At 36.6% G+C, this 24,080-nt stretch overlaps 1 protein-coding gene across 1 annotated transcript in view; it reads left to right on the top strand.

Moving 5' to 3' along the window:
• The window catches only part of LOC124179772 (disintegrin and metalloproteinase domain-containing protein 10-like), a 200,365-nt gene that overhangs the window by 79,247 nt on the left and 97,038 nt on the right, over positions 1 to 24,080 (top strand). The window contains exon 4 of the mRNA XM_046564499.1: positions 698 to 819. Coding sequence (XP_046420455.1) covers positions 698 to 819 — 122 coding nt within the window. The remainder of the gene's footprint in view (positions 1 to 697; positions 820 to 24,080) is intronic.

Below are 24,080 nucleotides of genomic sequence, written 5' to 3'. Positions count from 1 at the left end.
CCAGTAACAAAAATCGTACTAATCGTGAACGACAAAAATGCGCCAGTACCCAAAGTAGTAGAAATGTAAAAATAATTGTTTCCCCTTTTATGCAGGGTTTCAAAAATTTTCACGTCACTTTCAAAAACTTGGAAACACTTGTTTGTTTATAGTTTCAATAACATTCTAGAATTTTTTGCTTATAATTAATAACAAAAAGGCATTATGACGCATATAAGTAGCGAGTGACCACGTTTTCAATCCATTGACGCAGATTCCTCGGTCTAGATTTTTATCCGATCGACTTGAAATTTTTGACACAATCGTTAAATCCTGCTTATACATTCGAGGTCGTGGCTAGATTGTTCAATATCAATCCCAAAGTTTTTTTTTTTTTTTTTTTTTTTTTAAATAAAATGTTTTTCTTAACAATTCGTTGGTCGAAAAATGAAATTTTTCGTTCGTAATCGTATAACTCGAAAAATTTATTCTCATCTTTTACAACTTCAAATTCCTCCTCGAACTCAAATTTCTCCAAGTGTTTTCATTTTCTTTCATGTAAAACTCCAACAAATGGGTATGATTTTTGTCGATGTTGATGTCCGAGTTGTACCTCCCAACCCCCCCCCCCCCCCCCCCCCACCGCATGATCGTAATGTAAAGCGTGATACGACGGGAACGAAGATTAAATATATAAAATTTGCGTCGAATGTTGCAGAGTGTTCAAGATGAGGCTTGTAAGGGATGTTGGCCTGTTCGCGTCGGACGCCGAGTTCGAAGGTTCAAAAGGGCGGCTCATCGCCTACAACACTCAGCACGCCTACACAGGGACACTCGAAGGTGAGTAAACTTGTCAGTTTTGACCCTTGAACAGACCTTCGAATTTTGTCTATTTTGTCTCCTTCTAATTTTATCCGAATACAACATATATATATATATATATATATATATGTTGTATATAGTATATTTGTGTGTACATATAAATAAATATGTATGCGCCTGCATATCGCTATGCGAATGTTCTTTGTAACTTTCCAATGCGACGGTTTACGTGCCTGCGTATCCAAGCTTTCTGGATAATTATTAATCCCGCAACGCGCTGGTCGCTTACTCATTATACCGTCAAAGAACCTGACCATCACGACTCCTGTGATGACGAGTCATACATTATTCATGGGCCCGCAGGTTTACACTCATTGATTGAAACTATTTGCAACGTTACACGGTTTTCATTCATTTGAGTTATACTATCGCATGCTTTGATTAAATATCTGCAATACACGTTATTCCACACTATGAGTGAAAACATTACGGCGATGTGACAAACTGTTGCTAACTATATTTGGTGCCGATTTGACATAATGTTACAAGGCTTGAAGTGAAATTTTTGCAGATTTTTCGAACCGTGATAAAAAAATTTGATAACAATTATCTTCGTTATCTTTTGGAATGTTTGTAAGCAGAAAAATTACAGCTAAGATGAAAAAAAAAAAAAATTGCAAAAATTGCATTCCGTACAGAATAATATTCCCAAATAGTTTGTCAAGTTACATAAATTTTTTCATCGACATTACGTACATGCGTAAGAAATATTTACATGTATACGTAGCTATATACGTATAACAATTATCGTCACACCGTTTTCGTATTTTGGCGGACGTCGCGATCGCCTGACGTATGATATAAAAAAATTATTTATAATAATTCGTAAAACGGGAGCCAAGTGTAATTTCAAAGAAAAGGGGGAAACGCTGGAGAGGTGGAAAAATTATTAATATGAAAACCTAAATAAAAATCATGGTTAAGATTAATGCTGAAGGATTGAGCCGGTGGCGAGGGAGGGGAGGAGGGAAGGGCAGTCGACTGTGTAAAAATTCATCTCGTATAAATTTCACACTCAGCGAACACTGCACTGCGCAACACGCGACGACGAGTCTCAACGTGCCTTTTTCACTCGGTGGAGATGATCTCAATAAAAATAATAATCCAACAGAAGAAGAAGAGGAAAAAAAAAAAAAAGGGAATCGAGATGTGTGTAAAAAGTATTCGTCGTTGCGATTATTTAGTATAGATTGTTTCGGGATAACAAGGAGTAAAAAACATTGCCCTAGTTTTAAAGAATTTAATATACTCGCAGAGCTTTCGCGCCAATTCGGCCAAACACGCTTGAGCCTCATCATGTTTGATTTTGTTCGAAAATTTTTACGGAATTGTCAGAATTTTAAAACAATAACCTGGATTTGTTCAAATTTTTTATTCAACCGGTCAATTATTTATATGTATTTAGTTATGTTGAAAACGACCATTTTTCAAATTCATCAAAAATTGTATTTCTTATTTCAAACATTTGAAGATCGGTCGAATAAAGAAATTGTAAAAATTCAGCGTGCTGTTTTACAGTTGGGAGAAGTGTGTATAAAAATTTGAACAGAATCAAAAATGGTGATCGTCGATTGAATGCCCCGTATAAAATTGCGACAGAAGAGAGGATACCTTGTAATTTTTAGGCTTTGTTGTTATACTCGAGAGTCTGCCGTTTTAAAATAGTACATTATGTACCAAGGGAACAAAGTCGAAGATTATTCCCGCGGGTGAGTTTAGTGCCGGCGGTAAGCGAGGAAATGATCAACATTTATTCCCTGTTATAGGATTAAATTTCCGACTCAACTCTGGCCAAATTATTGACATGAAAGTATTTTTCTTTCACGCGTAAGTGTGATCTATCAGTCTGAAAACTAGAATATATTCGAAAGCTTATAACAATACGAAGAGATGTAGTTTAAAATGGAAAATAAAGAGAGAAAACCAGAAAAAAAGTGAAAAATTAATTTGCGGGAAATATAAGGTCATATTTCCCGCAAATGCGGAGGAAAACTGCTACTTTTTTCCCTCATTGGGGGAATAATTTGACACTTTCGTCCCGCTTTTCGGCGTACAAAAAAGTACACGTTATATGTAGTTGAGTCTGGATTAAATATAACAATACGAATTGAACGAATGGTGGCTGCAGGATATACCGTAAATTTGCTACGTTGTTTTATCTTTGATTACTTTGTTGGATCGATCGATCACGGCATGCACCTACATCGACTAACACCAGCATATATCTCTGTGCGTCCGTCATCGATCATCCCGCGTGCCGGCAATAAGCTCAACACCCCTATTACTGCTTTTGACGTGCGCATCCAGGTGTGCATTATATCACATCGCATCGCGCGTTATATTCTCCCGGAGGTTGTTACATAAAGGTAGGACGATACGCGTCTGCGAAGGCAAGATGCCACGGCTAATTTTTAATTGGTTCAATTCCGGATGAAGTATTGATTTTACTACAGATGATGCGTCGTTGTATTCGAGTTTTTTTTTTTTGTTGTTTTTATTTTTCGCAAAATTCTGTAAATTAACGAATCGATTTTTAAAAATGAAAAAAAACAAGGCACAAGAAAAAAGACGATAAACTTTTTTAATAATCTGTAAATTAATATAATTCTTTGCCGAAGGGAAATTATTTTCAATATTTTCTTCCTCTTATACGTGACGCATGAAATTTGCGTAATGAATAATTAACACCTCGCGGTGTGGCGGGATTATTTGTTTTTTTAACATCTCACACCATCCCCGTCTGTCATCGCTCGATCCTGACCTTTTGCCTTCGCGTAATTAGCAAAGCTTATTTTTACACGGTTATGTGAATATCTGAACACACACACGCACGCACGCACACACACGCACTGTCACGTTGAAACGCGATCGATGCACTCCCGTTTCGCTAACAATGCAAATTCGACGCACGCGTCACGCAGAGAGCAACCTAATTGATGGGCACTAATTACCCTCGACCCCCTCCCCCTCTCCGCCCCCCCCCCCCTTCTGTAACGCGTAATCATATTGAAATATGTTATATAGAACGTGTGCATGATTGGCTGATCCGTCGCGATTCAAACGCGAGTCATCAACTGAACGACGCGATTCCAATCACGCGAAGAAAATTAATTTGTGCGGTTTGAGGAGGTTATAGTTGCTGCCTGAAAATAAATGCTTTTGCTTATAAATTTCGTTAGGAGATGGTCGTTTAGTTAATAAATTTTTGTAAACTTAAGCTACGGGAATATTCTTGAAAGCACAAGAATATAAAATGTTGGAAGTATTAACGAAAGGTTAGTAATCGATGTCGATTCGTTTCTGATCGCTTCTGAATCGATGAAAATATTGCATGTTTGTTTCATTTTATTCTACGAAGGCTCGTTTTATTCGGAAGACTATATTTTCTGTAAAAACGCTGAAACAGATTTCCTTTTCTTTTCAGTAGTCAGTTCGAAATTGTTATTTTTTTTAAATCGTAATCAACATCAATACAATGTTGCAAAATTAAATATAATTTACAATGCTGACGCAATGGACAAAAAGTGTTTTAATTAATTCATGAAAGATAGTCTTGAAGGAAATAAGCCATCGTAGAGTTTAGTCGAATGATACTGCGGGATGTTTTACTATTTTAAAACGTTTTGAAATCAAGCATAAATATCTAAGCCTTCTTATAAGTAATTCAAAATTTGTCGATTTGTTATTAACAAATGAATCTACGCTACAGCTTACGGAAATAATAATTTGTGATCTTCCAATAGAATAAATAAAAAGTATTTATTTTTTACCAACGTGCAATATCTCAACAATTCAAGGAAAGGCTCTATGATCAGAATTAACGTACCTTGAAAAAAAGTCTTTTCAAACAATCCCTGAAAATATCCATGCTAAAAAAAGAGTCCAAATACAACTTCATTGCATTAATTTCGAAATCATACAATAGACTTGTTCAATGGAAAATTTCGACTTACTCAATATATTTTTTACAGTTTTATCGATTTTACCTAACAATAAGACTTTTATGATAACTGCGTGTAAAAATTTTGAAAACCTAAAATCAATTGATTTTGTGAATTTTGATTTTCCAAAATCATTGCATAACGTACCATAAGAACAAATTTTAGGTTTTGCTTTTTCGTTCATATCATTAAGCATTCGCACGTTTTAGAATATTCTGAGTCAAACGAGCAGAATCGCAGTTTTTCTCGTAACGTTTGTTTGTCAATTAGACATCAAGTTTATTACTGATAATTTATACCTGCGGTAGGTTGAGTTTTGATTAATCACGTCTGATTGTGAGATAGTCATTAGAAGAAAAAAAAAACCAAAACAAAACGAAAAAATTGATACAATTAGTATCTTCGCTATCACCTGTTTATTTTTCTCCAGGTAAACTTTTACGCGTAGATTTCTAATTCAATTTTTTTTCTATTCGTAGATTACCGACATAATCGTTGCTATTCGATATTAACTAAAACAAACATGCTATTCTAGTTCTTCACGAAATGAATTTACAATCGTCTGAGATGGATAAAATTAGCAGCAATTGGCGTACGTAAAATATTTTAGATTAACAAGAGTCAAATATTCTAAAATCGCGTTAATTTGAACCGTGAATTTCGACCTTCGGCCGGCAAGTTGGCAGAGTTCCAATCGTTAATCTTATGAGTTTAGTATTACCCTCGATATATAATGACGACGTCATCCTTTTTTCGACGAGAATATTCAGACACGTTTATATAACCATATAAATATACGACATGTATGCACGTTTGTGAAAGTGTGCGATTCCAATGCCATCGCGAATTATGGTCTCCCCTGCTTTTATGGTTGAACTTTCAAATCCCGAATGTATATACCATATATATTTACTTATTTACGACCCCTTCTTCTTTTCCGTCTGCGACAGAAGCTCGTATAATTTATGTTCTCCGTGTTCGGATTGAGGATTTTCCTCGTACGAATCGTTATTCTCGTGAGTACAAACACAAACACAAACTCACAGACTCACATGCAGCCTGTAAATAAACTTGGCATCATTTTATACTCGATTTTGTAATTAAACCGACTCTCGCAGCTTCGCCGGTTGTTAAACAGATCCTGCAGTGTCCTCCCATAAAAGAAGCGGACCCGTTTTTTTATATTTATCTTGACTCCGGCCCGACCTTCTTTATTTTCGACCAATTCCCGAGTGTGTTCCAAACTTTTCAACTCAACCACCAAAATGTGGAAATTGTGAACGGATTAAGGCTCACAATAATGAACAAGATTCACGATGGATATATAATAACAAAAATAATATAAAAAACAATGAAAAATAATGAAACTTGTTTCATGAATTCTGAAGATACTCATCAGTCTAAGAGTAAGGTTAAAAAGGGTTTGTGTCTCAGATAAGTGTCGGTAACTGTGTCGATGCAGGAATCTGTGTAGAAAACTCTCCTTGCATACCTACTGATGGTTTTTAGTTATCGAATTGTAACTTTACTTTGTTGAGTATAATTCGTTTGATGTTTAAAAATATGCGAGTAAATAATCGATCGGAAATCTGACCGCACGGAAATCTGAACGGTTTGAAATTTTTCAACTTCGTCGGATGTACGTTTATTTCGCGTTGTGCGAGGCAGGGAAAACAATACGACGAGAAGGCGAGAAATTGAAGAAGAGATTGAAAATTTTTTGTTCCATTTCCTGTCATCATTTTTTTCCGCGTTCCTTCTTTGAGAAACATTTTTTTAATCTTCCTTCGCCTCCGAGTCGCACTCACTCTCTGCGGCTTTGTGCCTTAATATATATACCCCCCTGAGTCACCCAACGCTTTGTCCTCGACGAGATCTTACGACAAACCCCTTTCCTCGTGTCATCATCCACCTTTCTCCCATGCATGCATAAAATAGGCGCAGGAAGGTGGAGTAACAATGTGGAGGAAAGATCGAAATACTCAAAGGTTACAAATGCCGAATTTCTGCAAACGTGTAAACGTATTTTATAGCAGGATCATTCAAAATGTTCAATCATAAAGTCAAAGTATGAAATACAGAAATTGTGAAAGGGTATAAAAATTTTTGAAACAAGTACAGGAAAATCAAATTTCAATATTTCTTGCGTAAGTTGAAGGGATATACCTCAAAATCGCAGGTTATTGTTTGTAAATTGATAGTCAGACAGTAAGATAATTACTAAGTAATATCAAAGGCAGTAACATTAATGTATGAAAAAAAAATTTCACTAATCGACATCATATTTCTTGTAAGGTTGGTGAAAATTTTTTACATCCATGCTGAAATTCCTGGAAAATTCAGGGAATTTCAGATTCCAAAAAGCTTCCAAACCCTGAAAAACTGCACCCGATTAGCGCTCCGCTAATCGTATTACCGTTTCCTTTTTTTCCCCTCTCGCCTGGCACGCGAGGCGCGTTTCACCGACTGATTCTGAGCTTGACGGGATAATTTTGGAGCAAAAAAAAAAAGGACCAGATCCTTTTATCTCAACGCACATGTGCACCGCGGCGTGTTTACCGCCTTTTTCTCCCTTGCAACCCGGAAGTCCGGGGATTAGTCGGTGAAGCGAGGCGGTGCGATTGAATTGGCTCGGAAAACGGATTGCGAAAAGAGCCGGGGGTGAGATCGGCGGTCCTCGTCGGGGATGGCGTCGAACACAGACTCGGCTACGTCCTGATGGGCCAGTAAAGCGTGTCTCGGTACACGGGAAGCACATTAACTCAATGAGTTAACCGAACGCCAAACTTTTCTACGATTGGCACCGACGGATGCTTCCATTGCTGGCGAACCGTTTTCCCCGTCCGATCCTCCATACCTCAACCCGTTTTCTGCCTTTTTTCACCACCTAATTCATCGTCAAACTTTTCGACTCGCGCTTTCTCTCGTGACTAATTTTCTGTAGAGTTGCGAAATATTTTACACAATTTTTGCACACAATGACTTGTCGGCGATCACTTGCCGTTTTCGAATGAAAATAGTCAGATGATCTATAAACAGAAAAAAAGGATCCAGCGGAAAAGCTTCTTGAATGTATTTTTTTTTTTTGGAAAACGATGGAATCAGAAATATTCATTTCATTCATCTGCGATGCGTTTGTCATTCGACATCTGATAGTTTTCATATCTTACAAATCGAATTATTCTAACGCGTCATTAGAAAAAAAAAAAAATAACGGATTCATTCATTTATTTACATCTGCGACTGAGGAGTAATTCTTAGGTTGCAGTTTTTGATTATTACACAAAATATAATTCATCGAATTCGATGATTCAATGGATTTAATATTCGGATTGTGAAATTTATCCCTGTACTATTGTGACGCGAGAAAGAGAGCGAAAAAGAGAGAGAGAGAGAAGGAAGTTTGAAAGAGAAGCGAGAAAGTTGCTTTTACTCGGTATATTTCTTCGTTCTGAATATAGTAGACATATACATTCTATTCTATATTACAAGGACGGAAAGCCGGTAGGTGGAAAGCAATATTTCACAATATTTGACATGCATACGCATGCGAGCGTATTATGTATACCTATATATATATATATATATATATATATATTTATATAATTATATATATATATATACTATGTACTGCACAATATACCTCAGTATATACGAAAAGCAGAAAAAGTTTATTCAACAATAGATCTGCTGTGGTTTCTGTGAAGCGAGTACGTTGAATAATACAAACCAGTTTAATTTAACGGTGCAAGACTAATTCTAACCAGATACCATCGCGATTTTTGATTTTGTATGGCACATTCTATGCCCGCTTGACCGGATTCTGACTGCCATATTCAATTTGCTCGAAAATTTTTCATAGCCGAAGAATTTAAAAGTTGCGAAAATTTTTTCAATATCGTTTACACGATGAAATAATTTTTTTCCTACATTTTTCTTAGCAGTCCGAAACTTTCCAATATTTTATAGAATTGCAGAAGAAATTTTCATTTTCATTCCAGGATTAGTATTAATTGATTTAGTATGTTAACAGTTTATTTTTGAAAAACTTGAAGTAAAATCGTGTTTCTTATGCAACCTAGAATGTTTGAGAATTTTTTTTACACCGCTGAAACATTCGAACATTGTGTTTTTTATGCGTTGAAAATTTTCGAGTACTCTAAAACAAAAGATAAGTGAAAAAAAAAACAATTTCGATCACAGCGTCGATTTTAAAATTATCTGAACAAGTAACGGAATTTTCGTGAATTTTTCAGGATAATTAAAAACGGTGAAACTGTAACAATGTTTAAATATTCATAAGTCGAAAATCGTTATGTGAAAATTAATGAAAAAGAAAAATATTGGATTTAGAGACGTCGTACGATTACCTAAAAAAGTTTCAGCAAAATTAAAAATAGTCGGGCTTAAACCTCGTTGAGTTGGCATGGAACGACCCTGTGTACACAACCCTACGGAATATTTATCAAATAACGAAGAGAGGTGAAAATCACTTCCAAAAATATTTTTCAAATTAAAATCTCACCCGTAAGTTTTTAAACTCGTAGCATGTACTGTAATATACCTATAATATAAACGCTACGGCAGGATGGATTAGAGAAAGAAGAGAGAAAATCAGTCGAGAAAAGTAATATAATAATGATAACACAAGGGCGAATCTTTTTCGTTGGAAAATTGATTTTTCTAATACGCGACGACAGGCTCAAGCGGAGGGGAGATGACGAGGAATAAGTGCTCAAAGTCCCGTCCTCTGTTTGGTCTGGAATTTGATACTCGGTGTGGGTACGTCAAAATCTCAGCTTACCAAATCGCGTCTGAAACTATGACTACGTATACATGTACAAAGATATGCACGAAGACCTTCGTCACTGTCGTCGAACATCCCCTTCGTACCGACTTTCATTCGCGGCACGCGTACGTATGGGACCCCAATTACTTCTGTCTCGATGATATCATTCAAGGTCACCTTCGGAGCCGCAATTTAGACACAATACCCATTCGCTCGGAGGTATGCGAAACCCTTCGCAGCAGCAGCCCTTGTTACTATTTACCCCCGTCATACCTGCGTAGGGTGAAGAGGCATGCTTCAGACTTCCGCGAGACAAACAGAAACTCGGAGATCGGGATGGTGATACGGAGCGATGCCATACTTGTTTTACCTTCTTCTCAAACTCTGACAGCTCCTAATTACCATCGTCAAAGGGCCACCGCTTCCTCCGCTCTGACTCTGCGTAGTTTCCGAACGTTGGCGAACAATCGTGAGGCTAAATTGCGCACCGAAATCGTTTTCAGAGTTCAGAATGTAACGGTTTGGGATGCTGACACGTCGTCTGATATGGGATATTCTCCTGAGGCTTGTTTATCGAGGAAAGAATTCTAGTTTATCGGGAGGACACGGCGAAAATCAACAGATTCAGCTTCAGAGTGCGCATGCGCAAGCTTTGGGGAATTTTCATACAGGCTGGCCACCTAGTCGAGCTTCAACTGCCAAACGTGACTTACGGAGGTTACGTGCGTCATGCGATTGTTTTTGAGGTTAGACAGATCTGAAATAGTCGGAAGGCATGGAAACCTTTTATCGTTAATTGATTGATGACCAATGACAGCTTACATGATTTCAAATCGCCGTTTGATACAGGAAAGTTTAACATTTCATGCCTCGTTTCGGGTGAGTTGGCTGCCCTGCCTTGTTGTGAAAATCAACAGACTCAGCTTCCGAGTGCGCATGCGCAAGCCTTGGGGGATTTGCATGCAGGCTCGTTTTAGGTGAGTTGGCTACCCTGCCTTGCAGACGAAAATATACTGCGTGGTTCGATATTTCAAACCAATAAACTTCGATTATATTGCGTAAGCGCAGTCACTCTGCCAGTCAAGTTGCACCGTTTTCAATCCTTTTCGAACAAGTCGAAAACAGTGTTCGAGTAATTGTAAAAGTGTCGGAATGAATTTCTTTCGCTAAATCGAAGCGCAGTTTTTTGTTTCATAGATACCTGTGAATTGCCGATAAATTTTTCCTTCATCAACGTGGAACCTAGTCCGGTCAAAATAAGTCGGAATTAAAAATATTCCGAACTCTCATCTGAAGTCATTTTTGTGCTGCCAAGAAATTCTATTTACCGACGGAATCTGGGGAATTTTGGTGAATTAATTCCTTTTTCTTATTAATTTTTTAATCTGATTCCGTTTCTAACACACGAGGACACAATTCGATGTAGAATTTTCCTCCCTACACGATGGTCGAGTTATTTTTCATCTATCGACAGCAGTTTTTGAGGAAAACGCTAAAAAACGTCAAGTTTTTCTGTTTTCTCGAAACTACGGCTATGCAGCTCAAACACGACTTCTGATTTGCGTTCCTAAGGGTAGAAAATTCCTCTGCGCAAAAATTCAGCGATATCCAGAATATTTTTAACTCGTATCTGTTTTGACCGGACTAACCGTGCGAAAAACAGTAACTATTGCGTCGCTTCGCTCTTCTACTCAATTTCGAATTTCAAGCCGAACGACTCGGAGGGGCAGTTTTCTTTCGACTATAAGAAATGTTCCCTTGAATGGCAACCCTGCCGGCTTCTTCGACAGCGAACGTCCACGTTGCCTATTGTCACTGAGTTTTACACCCCCCGGTATATAGCTATAGGCCCTCCCTCGATCTTTATTGGCTGTTTGTCGAAACCAATTTCCATCCGCTGCCCCGGTTCTATTCGCGAATTGGCAACTCGGCTCGGAGAAGGAAACCGAGTTCTCCACTTTCATCTTCCCCCCCTTCTGCTCATCCTGTCGACTTCGCTTTGCCTCCATCCACTTTCAGATATCCCAATTCTGCGAGCTACTCTGCACGTTTAACCAAAAACGGAAGAGTTTCACTCCGATTGACAGTCGATACTTGGAGTGAATTCAAGCGGATTCACCTAATTTCAAGTCAGCTGACGTCACGTCGACCGGCTTTGACGGAATCCAAGCTAAGGGTCTATGGACAGTACCGTCTGAATCGAAATGTCAGGAGAAGGGAAAAATCTTTTGAAAGACTTACTTTCATCGTATATTTTTCACATTTATAACGAACACGAATGAAACAACGTTCCAATAAATTCGACAAAATTCAAATAATACCAAAAAGAATTAATTCTGGTGTCTTTTTTTATTCTGTATCCGAATCTGATGTTTATCAAATCATTTTTCTCAGATCACCAAAAAATTATTCCAAAATCATTCAAGAAACTTTACCTCGTACAAGCCTGGTTTTACAAAGCTAATGTAATTTTCTTATCAATATTTGTTACAACGTTAGTTAACAATAAGGATTTCTAAAACGGTTTCCAAGCGATCCTTGAAAATTTCTGTGACAATGAAAATAAACCCAAAAACGTAAGAATCTCAAATCAAAAACACTAATTTTATCGTATCGCAAGTTCAAATTGTGAAAACTTTTCTTAAATTGTCGATGTCTCAACTTTCGTCGTTCTTAATTGCTCAGAACCATTTCTATTACATTCATACATAGGTATGGATGTTGTTATTTTCACGTTCACCATTATTATTGCCGCAATAAATATTGCTGGAAATTTTTTTCAACTGTTTATCCTCCTTACCTAATTTTTTATTCAGACGGTACGGCTCACAAGTGTTCTCAAGTCGAGTTGATTTCTTCTTTGTTTATACCGTGGACCGATGATTTAATTTAATTTGAAAACGAACCTGCCACTCGAGCTCTTGCTATTAGTAAGACCACCACCGACTGTTTGATTGTTGTTATCTTTAATTAATATTGAAAATTGAGGCGCCCATCAAAGAACCACTTGAAAAAAGATTTTCCGAAACAATCTTATGTATATACAACATAAGTATACGGTAATGGATATTGAATATACATACAGCCAATTATATTACAGCCACTTCAGTTCCTCCGCATCCTGCATATATATATATATATATATATATATTTATATATGTATATTTGTAAGAATGAATTTTTCTCAACGTGCGTGTATCGCGCTGCGTCCCTCAGCTTTGGAAAAAGGAACGGAAAGAATAACAAACACGGGGAGAGAAAAAAAAAAGAAACGAACAAATAAAACGATAAAAAGATAAGAAAAAAAAAGAATCGACCCCTCTCCAATTGTACGTGAAAAATACGTAAGAGGTTTCCTCGTCAAAAGGTGAGGTTATATCGCTGTTCCTCTCGTAAGAATCGCTGAAAAAAATATACTATGCTCTGTGATAAAAGTGACGTCAATCGGACTGGCAAGAAAAAGAAATAAGAGGTAAAGATGTGAGAAATAAAATTATAAATAATTGAAAAAAAGAAAACTTTAACGTTCACCCTCCAAACTTTCGAACGACACATACCTATAGATATATAACAAAAAGTCGTTACCGTCGCACCGCTTTTGTGTATGTATATGGGACATTCCACGTCAAATTAACAGCTCATGTACCTCACCTTCTTAGATTCTGATCATTTTTCAGCATGATGTTCTTACAAACTCAAAACGGTGTCGAGAATTTTTTCAAAATTTTTTCAGCCATCGGTGAAGTTTGTACAAAATCGCGTAACCAACTGAAAAAACGCCATTTTTTTTCAATTTTTAGAAGTTCACACTGATTATATGATTTAAAATGTGATTTTTGAACAATACACGATGATGGGATGTCAATATTTACTATTATTTTCGTAAGTTTTTAGTTTTACTACGTCGGAATTGTTTTTGCTTTTTTTTATTTTTTACGTGCCTATATCTAAATAGATTGCAGAATCACGTTATTTTCATGAATCCGTGATCTATTTAGATCGGTGAATAAAGAAATTAAAAAAAATAAAAAATAAAAAATCCAATTCCGACATGGAAAGACTAAAATTTGCTAAAAAAAATTGCAATAATTCAGATCCCATTGTCGTGTGGTTCTTAAGAATCACATTTTAAACAATAGAATCGGTCTGTGAATTTTTTCCAGATTTAAAAAAAATTCGTTTTCGGAATTGGTTTTTAATCTTTTTTTCAAATTTCACCGGTGGCTAAAAAAATCTGAAACAAATCCCGAGACTCTTTTGGATCGGTACGAACATCGTACTAAAAAATGATTAAAATCGAAAAGGTACATGGGCTGCCAATTTGACGCGGAACGCCCCATATACATTGTATACCCATTACCCCATTACCCATATAGATAGATATATATCTATGTACACAAAGTACTATGGAATTTAACAAAATTCGAATTACAAACGGCTGTTGATAGTAGATACGGAGCGTCGCTTTGATTAATAGAGTTATTTCTCTTCACATTTTTTATCACACCCTTCATTCCACGGGTTCTAATGCTGCCAAACAAACAACTATGATACGTACGTAGATTCTCGAATGGTGGGGAAATTTTTTAATTTCCTGCACATCAACTGATGTATGTTTGCGGCAATGGAATGCGGTTTTTTCTAGGCATCCAACTGAATATTTATCTTTGGAGGAATGAGAATAACTGGATTGAAAATATCTCTTCAGTGGTCGTTTCGAATTTTCGACGTCTTTTTGATGCGGACTTAAATTTTAAGTTGATTTTATCAAGTTGTAATAAAGATTTGGATCTAGTCGAGTGGAACTGGTGGAAAAAAAAATATACAGACAGTTTGCGACTAACGTTGTATAATATAATTATTACGATTTTGCAATTATGTGCTCGTACACGAGTTGAAGTGTTTTTGAAAAATTTTAAATTCAGGCAATCCCTGAGGAGTAATCTTTAAATAAATTTTATATCGAGCAGGATCAAATTTTTTTCACACGAAAAACCGATCGATTCAAATTTTTTTCCATAACGACACGACGTCCAAAAATTCCAAGACTCAAGGTTCGATTCTTAAACGAAATAGAATTGATTAACGCGTTTCGCATAAGCATCAAGGCCCTAAAGACCTAAGAACTGAAAAATTTTTGTATTCCAACGTAGACTTACACAGTTGGACCGTAATTCTCACCCCGAATATCACGTCAAAAGTTAATAGTTGAGACCGTATATTCAAGTCGATGTATATACATATAATATTCTGCTTGTAATATATCACATGCATTTGTTACACACATTTTTCTCCATGTAATATCTGACCTACGATTAAGGTATCCAATATTTTTTCTAACCAAACTGTTTTTATACGTGTATTAAAACATGGGGAAAAAAAGAACGAAGAGAGAGAGAGAGAGAGAAGGGGGGGGGGGGGAATAGAAAAAGGAAAAAGAGAAAAGAAAAAAAAAAAATGCGAAAAAATGAAGCCTGGATGAAATTGGGTATTAAGCCAGCGCGGCGTGAAACTGCGAGATAAGGTATCTCTTGCCCAGAACCGAGTCAAGTGTAGAAATGTATGTTCGTGTGCCTATATATACGTATATGTATATATATATATATATATATATATATATGTGTGTGTGTGTATTTTTATATACGAGCTTTATACACGCGTGCGATTTCGTCTCTCGTGTCGTGCCGTGCGGCTCTGTGCACCAATGGCGAATCGCCTTTGGCTCGCGATTAGTCCTGACAGAAAGATAGAGAGAGAGAGAGAGATTCGCTGGTATTAAAAATAATCGGTATTTATTACAGGGGTTGCAAGCGTATTTTTCCGCACGGTGTGCAAAACAGAGAGTTGAACGTAGTTTGTATAATAATTGAAAACAATATAAAGGCAGAATAATATTAAACGATAAAATTGAAAATGTATAATGAACGACTTTTCTATTTCTTACAAGAAACAATAATGAAGTTTTGATCTAATTCTATTTCTGGGTATTTGTCATTAAATTAATAAATTTCAGGGTTTAGGGTTTTATGAACATTTTTTGCACTGATTAATATATTTCTTATCACCGTTATCTAAAGTTTTACTAAATAAGGTGTACTTAAAATTAACGTTAGTACATATTCTTGTTTATAACGTGTTGAAAATGAGTTTGAAGTAATTGTAAAACGAGGGAAAACTGCTTGTGTCTTGCCGTTTTTTTTCCACTGTGTAGGTAGCTGTTGAAAATTAGAAAACATGCCGTATAAGCTGAAGAAAAACAATAAAGAAGTCCGAACGATAATTTTGTATAAAGTTGTTAAGATGTATAATATTGCATAGATCATTATTGCCTCAAATTGATTTAGCATTTTGTGTATGCATTTTTCTACTTACTATGACAAATGAAATTTCTCTCATTGTAGTATCAGTAACTTTAATGTAAATGGTCGTTTTTCAAATTTATATGGTATACGGAAGTAAATTCGAAAATTTGCCGATTACTTTACAGTTTTCGTGAATAATTTCAAATTACTTTACGACCCTTTAGCGCAGGTCGAAATCTTGCAGAGGAGGATGCTTCGCTGCTGTAGTTATGTGCGAACGGAACTATGAGAACAAGTTGGCGTCAGACCAAGCGGTGAGAAGGAGGGAAAACTTTGTGCAGATGGCCGGGAAATTAAGCTTCTGCACATTTAGAAATTGGTTCTGGTATAGTTGTACAAATGGCGCGAGCAATCCGTTACACGCTTTCCGCGAATTTACCTGCAGAATTCTCTTTTCGTGCCTCGTTATACTAATCATCTATATACACACACAAATGTATCGGGCATTCCATGCCAATTCAATCTGAGTCTGACCGTTAACATCTCTGATTCGGTTGACGAATTTTTACGTCACTGTTTTGACTCTCAAAGGCAGTCCGTTCTTTTTTTTTTTATAATTATTTTTGTTGTTTCAAATTCTTCGAATCGACTTGAATTATAAACAATTTTTAAAAGCCAATATATTGATTGATTGACACAATTTATAAAACTGAAAACATTCTCAAAAATCCGATGTTACGTATAAAAATGTTTGACCGATTGCGTGTAGAAAACTGACTCTGCCTTCTAATTCTTCTTTCTTTTTAACAATTGTTTTTTAAGTTTCTTTGAAAAAGAGCTCGAAAGAAACAAACAGAGAAAACCAGCCTGCCCTAAATCAAAGCTCAACAATTTTGATACCGGACACACGATTTTTCAGTATTATTTCAGATTTTCAAATCGTCTCGATCAATATATTCGTTTTTTTGTTTAAATTTCAGATATTTCCAATCGATTCGAAAAATTTTTAATAAAACAAAAGAAAAGAAAAAAAAATTGAACGCCTCCGAGATTGAAAACAATCGTATAAAAATCGCGAACCAAATCGGAGAGGTTGAGGGTCAGATCCAGGTCGAGTTGACACGGAATGTCCCGTATATTCGTATTAATTTTTCGTAACTACATATAAATTACTCAAGCGTAGATCGCGCATATTAGTCAGGATTCCTATAATATACCCTTCATTTCCTTCTGCCACCAAGGATATAACTTGCGGCTAATTACGTTTTGATATTTCAATCCACCGTTTTCAAATCTCAAGTTTTATTTTTCTACAACGTCCCTTTTTTTTACAGGATAGAAAACGCTACGGACATATTAATTAATTTTTTAGTTGATTGACAAATCCGGACGTTTTTACAAAGATTTTATCCTTCGATCTTGTGTCTTATTACTGATAATCGATAATTATTCGTACGGTTACTGATTGTGGATAGCTGCAAGTTTACGACGAAAATGATCGTTTCTCCCACAAACATGCAAGACCATTTATTCGTTGGGTGAATTTTGATAAGTCGCGGGAGAGTTTTGCGATTCGTTAAAGAAGTTCCAAGTTTTGGAATTCATCGGTGTCAAAACATCGGTCTTATCAAGTTTCTTTCTCCCACTGTGAAATTATCCATCCACCGAACTTTGAATAAAATGAGAATCACCGCGGGGAGATATTTTTACTCGAATTTTTTTTTTTTACATTTCAGCGTCAAAATTTATTTTCACTGGAAATTCGTCGAAAGTTTTCCAACGATCACCGCCAGCCTGATTTTCTCTTTATATTTATATTAGGAAATTGATCAGTTAACCATCATACTATATAATTAATTATTCCCATTGGAGAATTCGATGAAAAAAATGAAAAATCTTCGAACAGCATTGTCGATTAGATACGTACGTACAGATATAAAATCATCCGCTACTGTAGAAGGCGATATTGAACAAATTCGACGTTAAATTAATTGGCAGTTTGCTAAATGAGGAAGCTGGCGATGTTCGGTACCATACGTACCATATACGTATTACACATGCTTGCATTGAGTACGAGTATAATATAAAGGAGAGTCGGGTGCAGAGTTGGAGAGAATTGCCGGGTCATTGCAGACACAGCACGATCTCATTTATGCAGGGTGAACGAAGAGCGCTGCTCGAGGTGAGCGGTGAAGCGTTGGTGCGAAAAAGAATGAAGCAGGCAGACGGACAGACGGAGAGAGCGAGAGAGAGAATAAAGAAGAGGGGGTGAAGAGAAGATGAGGAAGAAGAAAAAAAAAAAAAAGAAACGGTAATAAAAACAAAGTAAAAATAAAAAGCGAAACCAAGCGAAGAAAGAAAAAGCTCTTCGCTGAATGGAAGCTCGTAAGAATCTGCGAAAAAGAAACTCGGCGTCACGTGGTCCCGTCCGATTTAGGGAGCTTGCAGAAGCTTGCAAAAGCCATCGAGCCTCCGCGATTCTTTTCAACGCCGGTGCAGGTTATAATCCGGAGTGACGAAAGTTGGGCCCCATTATCACGTAGCGTCGTCGTTCCGGTGCGTATAGCACAATTGAAAGTAATTGAATCGAGTTGGTAGAACCGAGTCGGCGGCGGCACCATCTCGGGCAGTAGAGTCACCTTAATCAAAAAGTATGGGGCGACAGCGTGCCGCCCCGGCTCTCTTTTCCTCCCACGTTCTATTACTTCTTATTCTTATTCTACTCCGGTGCAAAGGTCCGACGGGTTTTCCCCCGATTTAATGGGGTATAAAGGTATAAAAATGATGTCGTGGGAGAAACGGGGGGTGAGATATGGTCAAGTCGGACCTTATATCATTGTAATGGCCAGATGTTGTCACCTTCTTTACCGATTCTCACCTACGTTTTTCACACTGAGAGAAATCTTTCAGTTCCGGTTAACGCTCGGTACTTGACTGTTTTCATTTTTTACCTTAATCGAAAAATACAGTTCCAGGTACGAAATGAAAATTAGTCTTGTGCAACAATAAATTAACGTTAAAGCCTTGTTTGACTAAAAAAAAAGTCCAGTCAACCGAACAAACTAATTTTGCGTTGCGATAACCAAAAAAGGATCGACGATAGCGCAAAATGATTGGGCGTGCCTTGTTTTTCGTATTTCGAACAATATTCGAACAGTTTTTTCAACGATACCTGTTTTACTGAATTTTTCTAGTTACTGTAAGAAATGAAATTTTTCTCTGTGTACACAAGTATAATATACCAGCATCGCACTATCGGCACGCGAATATTTTCTAATGCTGCTTATGGGAAAACTAATTGACACAGTTATGGCTTGGCAGACTTTTTTACAGAGTTTATCGAGATCTTAAAAATTTTATAAAGTAACTTTCCTCCATAGATCCGTAAGAGTTTAGTCAGCATTCGCATCACAGTCGTATTGGCTTACAAATATCGTTTCGTATCCAAACCTACTGATCTGGTCGTAATTAAATGTAGCCTAGAATCTGGTGAGAAGTCGTAGTTCTGGAGTTATAAGCGAATATACGGAGAGACGTTGAGTTTCGTAACGAGAGGTTTTCTTGAAAAGATCCGCTCGTAAGGAGCGAGATTCGACTTGCTTAGTTTTGATTGGCTAACGTCCGTGCTGGCATCCTGAAGCAAACCTTCACTGACTAGAAGAAATTCCCTAGAATCAACCGGCTGACAAGTGACAGTTAACCGTAACCTCTAACCTGTTAATAACGGCCGGCCTATTAATTCTGGTAACATTTTTACGAAGTTGGCTGCGCTTGTAAACTAGACGGTTGCGAAAATCGAGCAGATCCTTCGATTAAAACTTCTCGGTATAGTATGTAGAGAATAAAATATACCAAACTAGCTGTTTCAAATTAAAGTGACGAATGATGGGATGCGAAATATCGAAGGATGCCATCTAGTGAGAAAAAATTTAATACCCCAACCGAGTCTTTATTTAACTATAAACATCGCTCGGTATAAACTCGGCTTAACTGAACAGAAGTAATTGAATTACTTGCAAAAAGCTGTCTGTCTCTCTATACTCGTGTGTTTTACAATTTAGACAAAGTCTAAACTAATCAGCTTTCAACTTTGAAGTTTCGACGGCGTATTGAAATTTATAATTTTCCGCAATAATCTTGAGCACGGTCCTTTATGGATAAAATAGCGCATACAGTTGATTAATAATCTTCAAAAACAATCGTGATAACTTTTTAAAAAATCAGAACTTTTTATAACTTTCGTTGAAAATGTCGGACCGAAGCCACTTTCCAAGGTCTATAAATTTGCATCAAAATGGATCCAATCGAATTGTTAATTCGCATTGTTACACGGTTATTTTTGGAAAAGAAAATTCTGCGAAGAAGCTGTAACAAGTGTACGTTTTTCACTCACGTTATTTCAATATTTCGTTGTGAACGTGAGCTGAAAAGACTTGATAAAGATTTTTAATTCGAAAAGAAAAAACCGACGTTCGGGCATTAATTGTTGCGGTAAAATGGAAAAAAAAAGGGATTGCCCTAATCTGAAACCGTCAAATACGAACATGTATACCTATATACGCAAGTTTCTTACACCTCATTTCAACCTGTCCGAATCGCCCTTCCAGTTCGCTGCCAAACTCGTTTCGAACAAAGTTCTGGCGCCTCGACACCGCGGCTTCACGCTTCATCGCCGAAAACGATGTCCTCCGGGCTCGGCTGCGTCCCTGACCTTCGCAAAATTAAACGAAACTAAATCGACTGCACGCAAGGGCGCCCCTGGCTCTAGGCATTTAGGGTGTCAGGGGGATGCGGAGGAAAAAAAAACGTGACAGAAAAACATTTAACGGTTGATCACCTCGCGAACTTTGTTCATCGATTCGCAACGGATAATCGGACTATCGGGACTCTGAAGATTATTATCTAAACTGCATGCACTGAGAAAAATTTCATTTGTTACAGTAACTAGAAAAATTCAGTAAAACAGGTATCGTTAAAAAAAAAAAACTGTTCAAATATTGTTGGTATTGCAATTCGGGACAAATTTTTCACGAAATCGCCTTTGTTTTTGCAACTGAGATTACTGTTTAACAATCAACGTTTTTAACGATTTAATACTTTAATTAAGGTATTATTGGACGGATATTCACAACCAAAAGTCTGTCTCGGTGAAACTATTGAAGACAAATTTGCGGTGAGATGAAAGACTGAGAAAAAAATCAATCGTGACCGAGTTGATAAGATGATTAGTTTCGAATAATATTAATGCCAAGAAATTGTTGATCAGTTGTTTGAAGAAATATTTGTGAACCAAATCCTTGGAGTGAATTTTTTCATTACATACAAAATGAATTCATTGATTTTTCTGAATAGCTATGATTTTTTTTTTTTGAATTTTTTTTGATTTGGAATAATTCTGTTGTCCGAAATTTTCCAACGCTCTATTTATGAAACTATTCGTTCCGTGGCTGTAAAACTTCTTCGGTGTAATATATAATCATTTACGAAAATCTATTAAAAAATTCAGGACCATCGATCCATTTTTCAAAATATTTTAAATTCTCGAAAACGGTTTTTTCAAAATCGCTGAAAACTCGTAGCAAAAAAAAATTCACCGGTATTCGAAAAATCAATGAATTCATTTTACGTGAAATTAAAAAATTTTCACTCGAGTTTTTTGGCAATTTTATTCAGGAATTAAAGTTTTGGCACAAGATTGAAAACAAAAAACATGAATCCGCAGTGTAGATTGTTCCTTTTTGTTTTTATCAATTTTTTTTTTTTTGTAGCACCAGCAGTGATCCAATATTTCTTTAGCGTTTCACATTTTGATATCGTTGTATCTGTTTTGGAACAGCAGGTGGATGATTTTAGTATTTTCGGTTCGAGGGTGTGTCGATAAAATTGGGAGTAGGAACGGGCGTATATAGCTGGGATATTGCCGATATTCGGATATAATTGATTTTCAATTATTGACCAAGCGTGGAACGAACGTGATCAGCGTGACGCCGTTTCGGTGAAAAAAAATAAAAAAAAAAAAAATAAAAATTTCCCGTTCGTATGATAACACCGAACGATTCTCCCGCGCGGAGGTGGAATAATATCAAAGTTTGGTAACCGCGTGCCGACGATTTTTTCTTTTTTTTTTTTTTTATCTTTTTTTCTTTTTTTACTTTTTTACCCTTCCGCTTTATCCGCTCCGAGGATAAAAATGCATAGAGAATGAAAGTAAGAGGTTGTCACGGTGACAGTGTTTTTTTTTAAAAACAAAATTGAAACGGTGAAACTCGGCACGTGTAGAAAAATCACGAATTCGAAAAGTCAAATTTCACGCGAAAACAAAATATATCGATAATTGGTAGAAAAATTTTCTACCCAGTTCAGTTTTTTTAAATTTATTTCCATTTTCGAACAACACTCGAATGAATTCTAGATTTTTGGTATACGCTAAACGTATTCTTATTCATTATGACAGTTTCATATTTCGATTTTTTTTTTTTTTTTTTTCTTCTTTAATTTGACATTTATAAATTTTGTAATTTTACGACATATTCCATAGTCGCGACCCTTTCATTTTCCTCCCCCGACCATCAATCGGTTGTAGGAATTATCATGCAACCGAAACTTAAACTTCCGTCGGAGACTCGATAAATAAGGCAGCCACGTTGCCTTTACGATCCTAAGTCGGATGGCAAATAATAAATTAAAAATGAAAGATTATTCCTTTACGTACGGTATAACAGCACCAAAAGCAGCAGCAGCAGCAGCAGCATCTGGATGTGACTGAAAAAGTTTATCGTCCCGGTTAGTTGCTCCTCGGTTCTGACGGAAGACGTTGGCGGAACGGCCGAAGCTCTGCAGAAACTTGGCTACTGCCTTCTCCATTTTATGCTCTCTAGCCACGGTGTCTATAAGGTTTGAAACGAAGATTACTTAGCTTTTTTTTTTTTTTTATACCCCGCGGTCGTTTTCCTCGGAATCGCTATTTTATCACGATCTGTTTTTCCTCCGCAACTGTACGGAAAAACCGCCTTGTCTGCAACCTTCGCGTTACCTGCAACCCAAAACCAACCTCACCTAACTCTACTTAGCCCAACACCTAGAGGATTTACAGTTATGGTCTAGGCGTACAAGACATTCTCGGCATCGTTTCTCCCTCACACATCTCAATTACAACCCCGATAAAAGCTTCGACTTATATGTACGCTTTATCGCCGTTGAGAAGCTATACGGCCAATATTACTGACACGTTGAATTTCGTATCATTGCCATTGACGGTTTTTCACCGAGGGAAATTCTCGTGCATAATAGATCTACTTCTTGTTCGAAGAAATTTTGTAAACACGAATTTTCATACGATAATATGGTTTAAACTTATCTTGACCGTGTTTAAGAGTGAAATAATACTTATTTTTAAACGTTTTTATCTTTAAATGAAAACGCTTACAGCAATTTGAATTTTTTTTATTGAAATTAATAACAAAACAGCGGCATGGCGTATATGTGTAAGCAGTTTTTTTTTTTAAGCTAATTTTGTTTCTAACTTCGATGAGAAAATTATCAACTGTTCTTAAAGCTATAAATAATAAAACCCTGAAACTCAAACTGTTCCGAGTGTTTTCATTGTCTTTATAAAAAAAAAAAGAAAAAAACTACTAAAAATAGGTATGATTTTTAGACCCGTCTTAATGTAGTGTAAAGTCGAATAAATGTGGTATGCCAGTAAATACTTTTACCGCATCAGTACAGTACAGTTTAGTGATATCAACCAAGTTTGGTAATTTATAATAGTTGTGAAATCATCACGCTAGAAATGAAACAATTAAACTGTGTTAAACGATCAATTTGGTGTTACAGATTACAAGTGTTTTTCACTTTTTTCCGGTGACAAATAATAACTCTTAAGCGGATAGTCGCACTAATTAAACTTAACCAACACCCGGACACTGGAATAAAGGAACTACTGGCTTATTTCAATAAGTAAAACAACAAATCACGAACGTTATAAACCGACATTAATTGGAAGTAATTGTAAGAGTGTAGAATATGCATGGGAGTAATAATGAAGCCGAACCCGCTTTGTCTTCGTTTCTGAAACACGACGCTTAATTACTCAGGAATCTGACATTAAAAATAAATTCCTAAGCAGCGGTAGAGCGAGTCGCTGACGGAGGATCGAGGGTTGAGAATCGAGAATGGCGCTAAGGG

This window comes from Neodiprion fabricii, chromosome 4 (genome assembly GCF_021155785.1).
Source record: "Neodiprion fabricii isolate iyNeoFabr1 chromosome 4, iyNeoFabr1.1, whole genome shotgun sequence".
In the NCBI taxonomy this organism is placed as follows: domain Eukaryota; kingdom Metazoa; phylum Arthropoda; class Insecta; order Hymenoptera; family Diprionidae; genus Neodiprion; species Neodiprion fabricii.
Note: the sequence above shows the minus strand (reverse complement) of the source record. Positions and strands in the feature narration are given on the sequence as shown.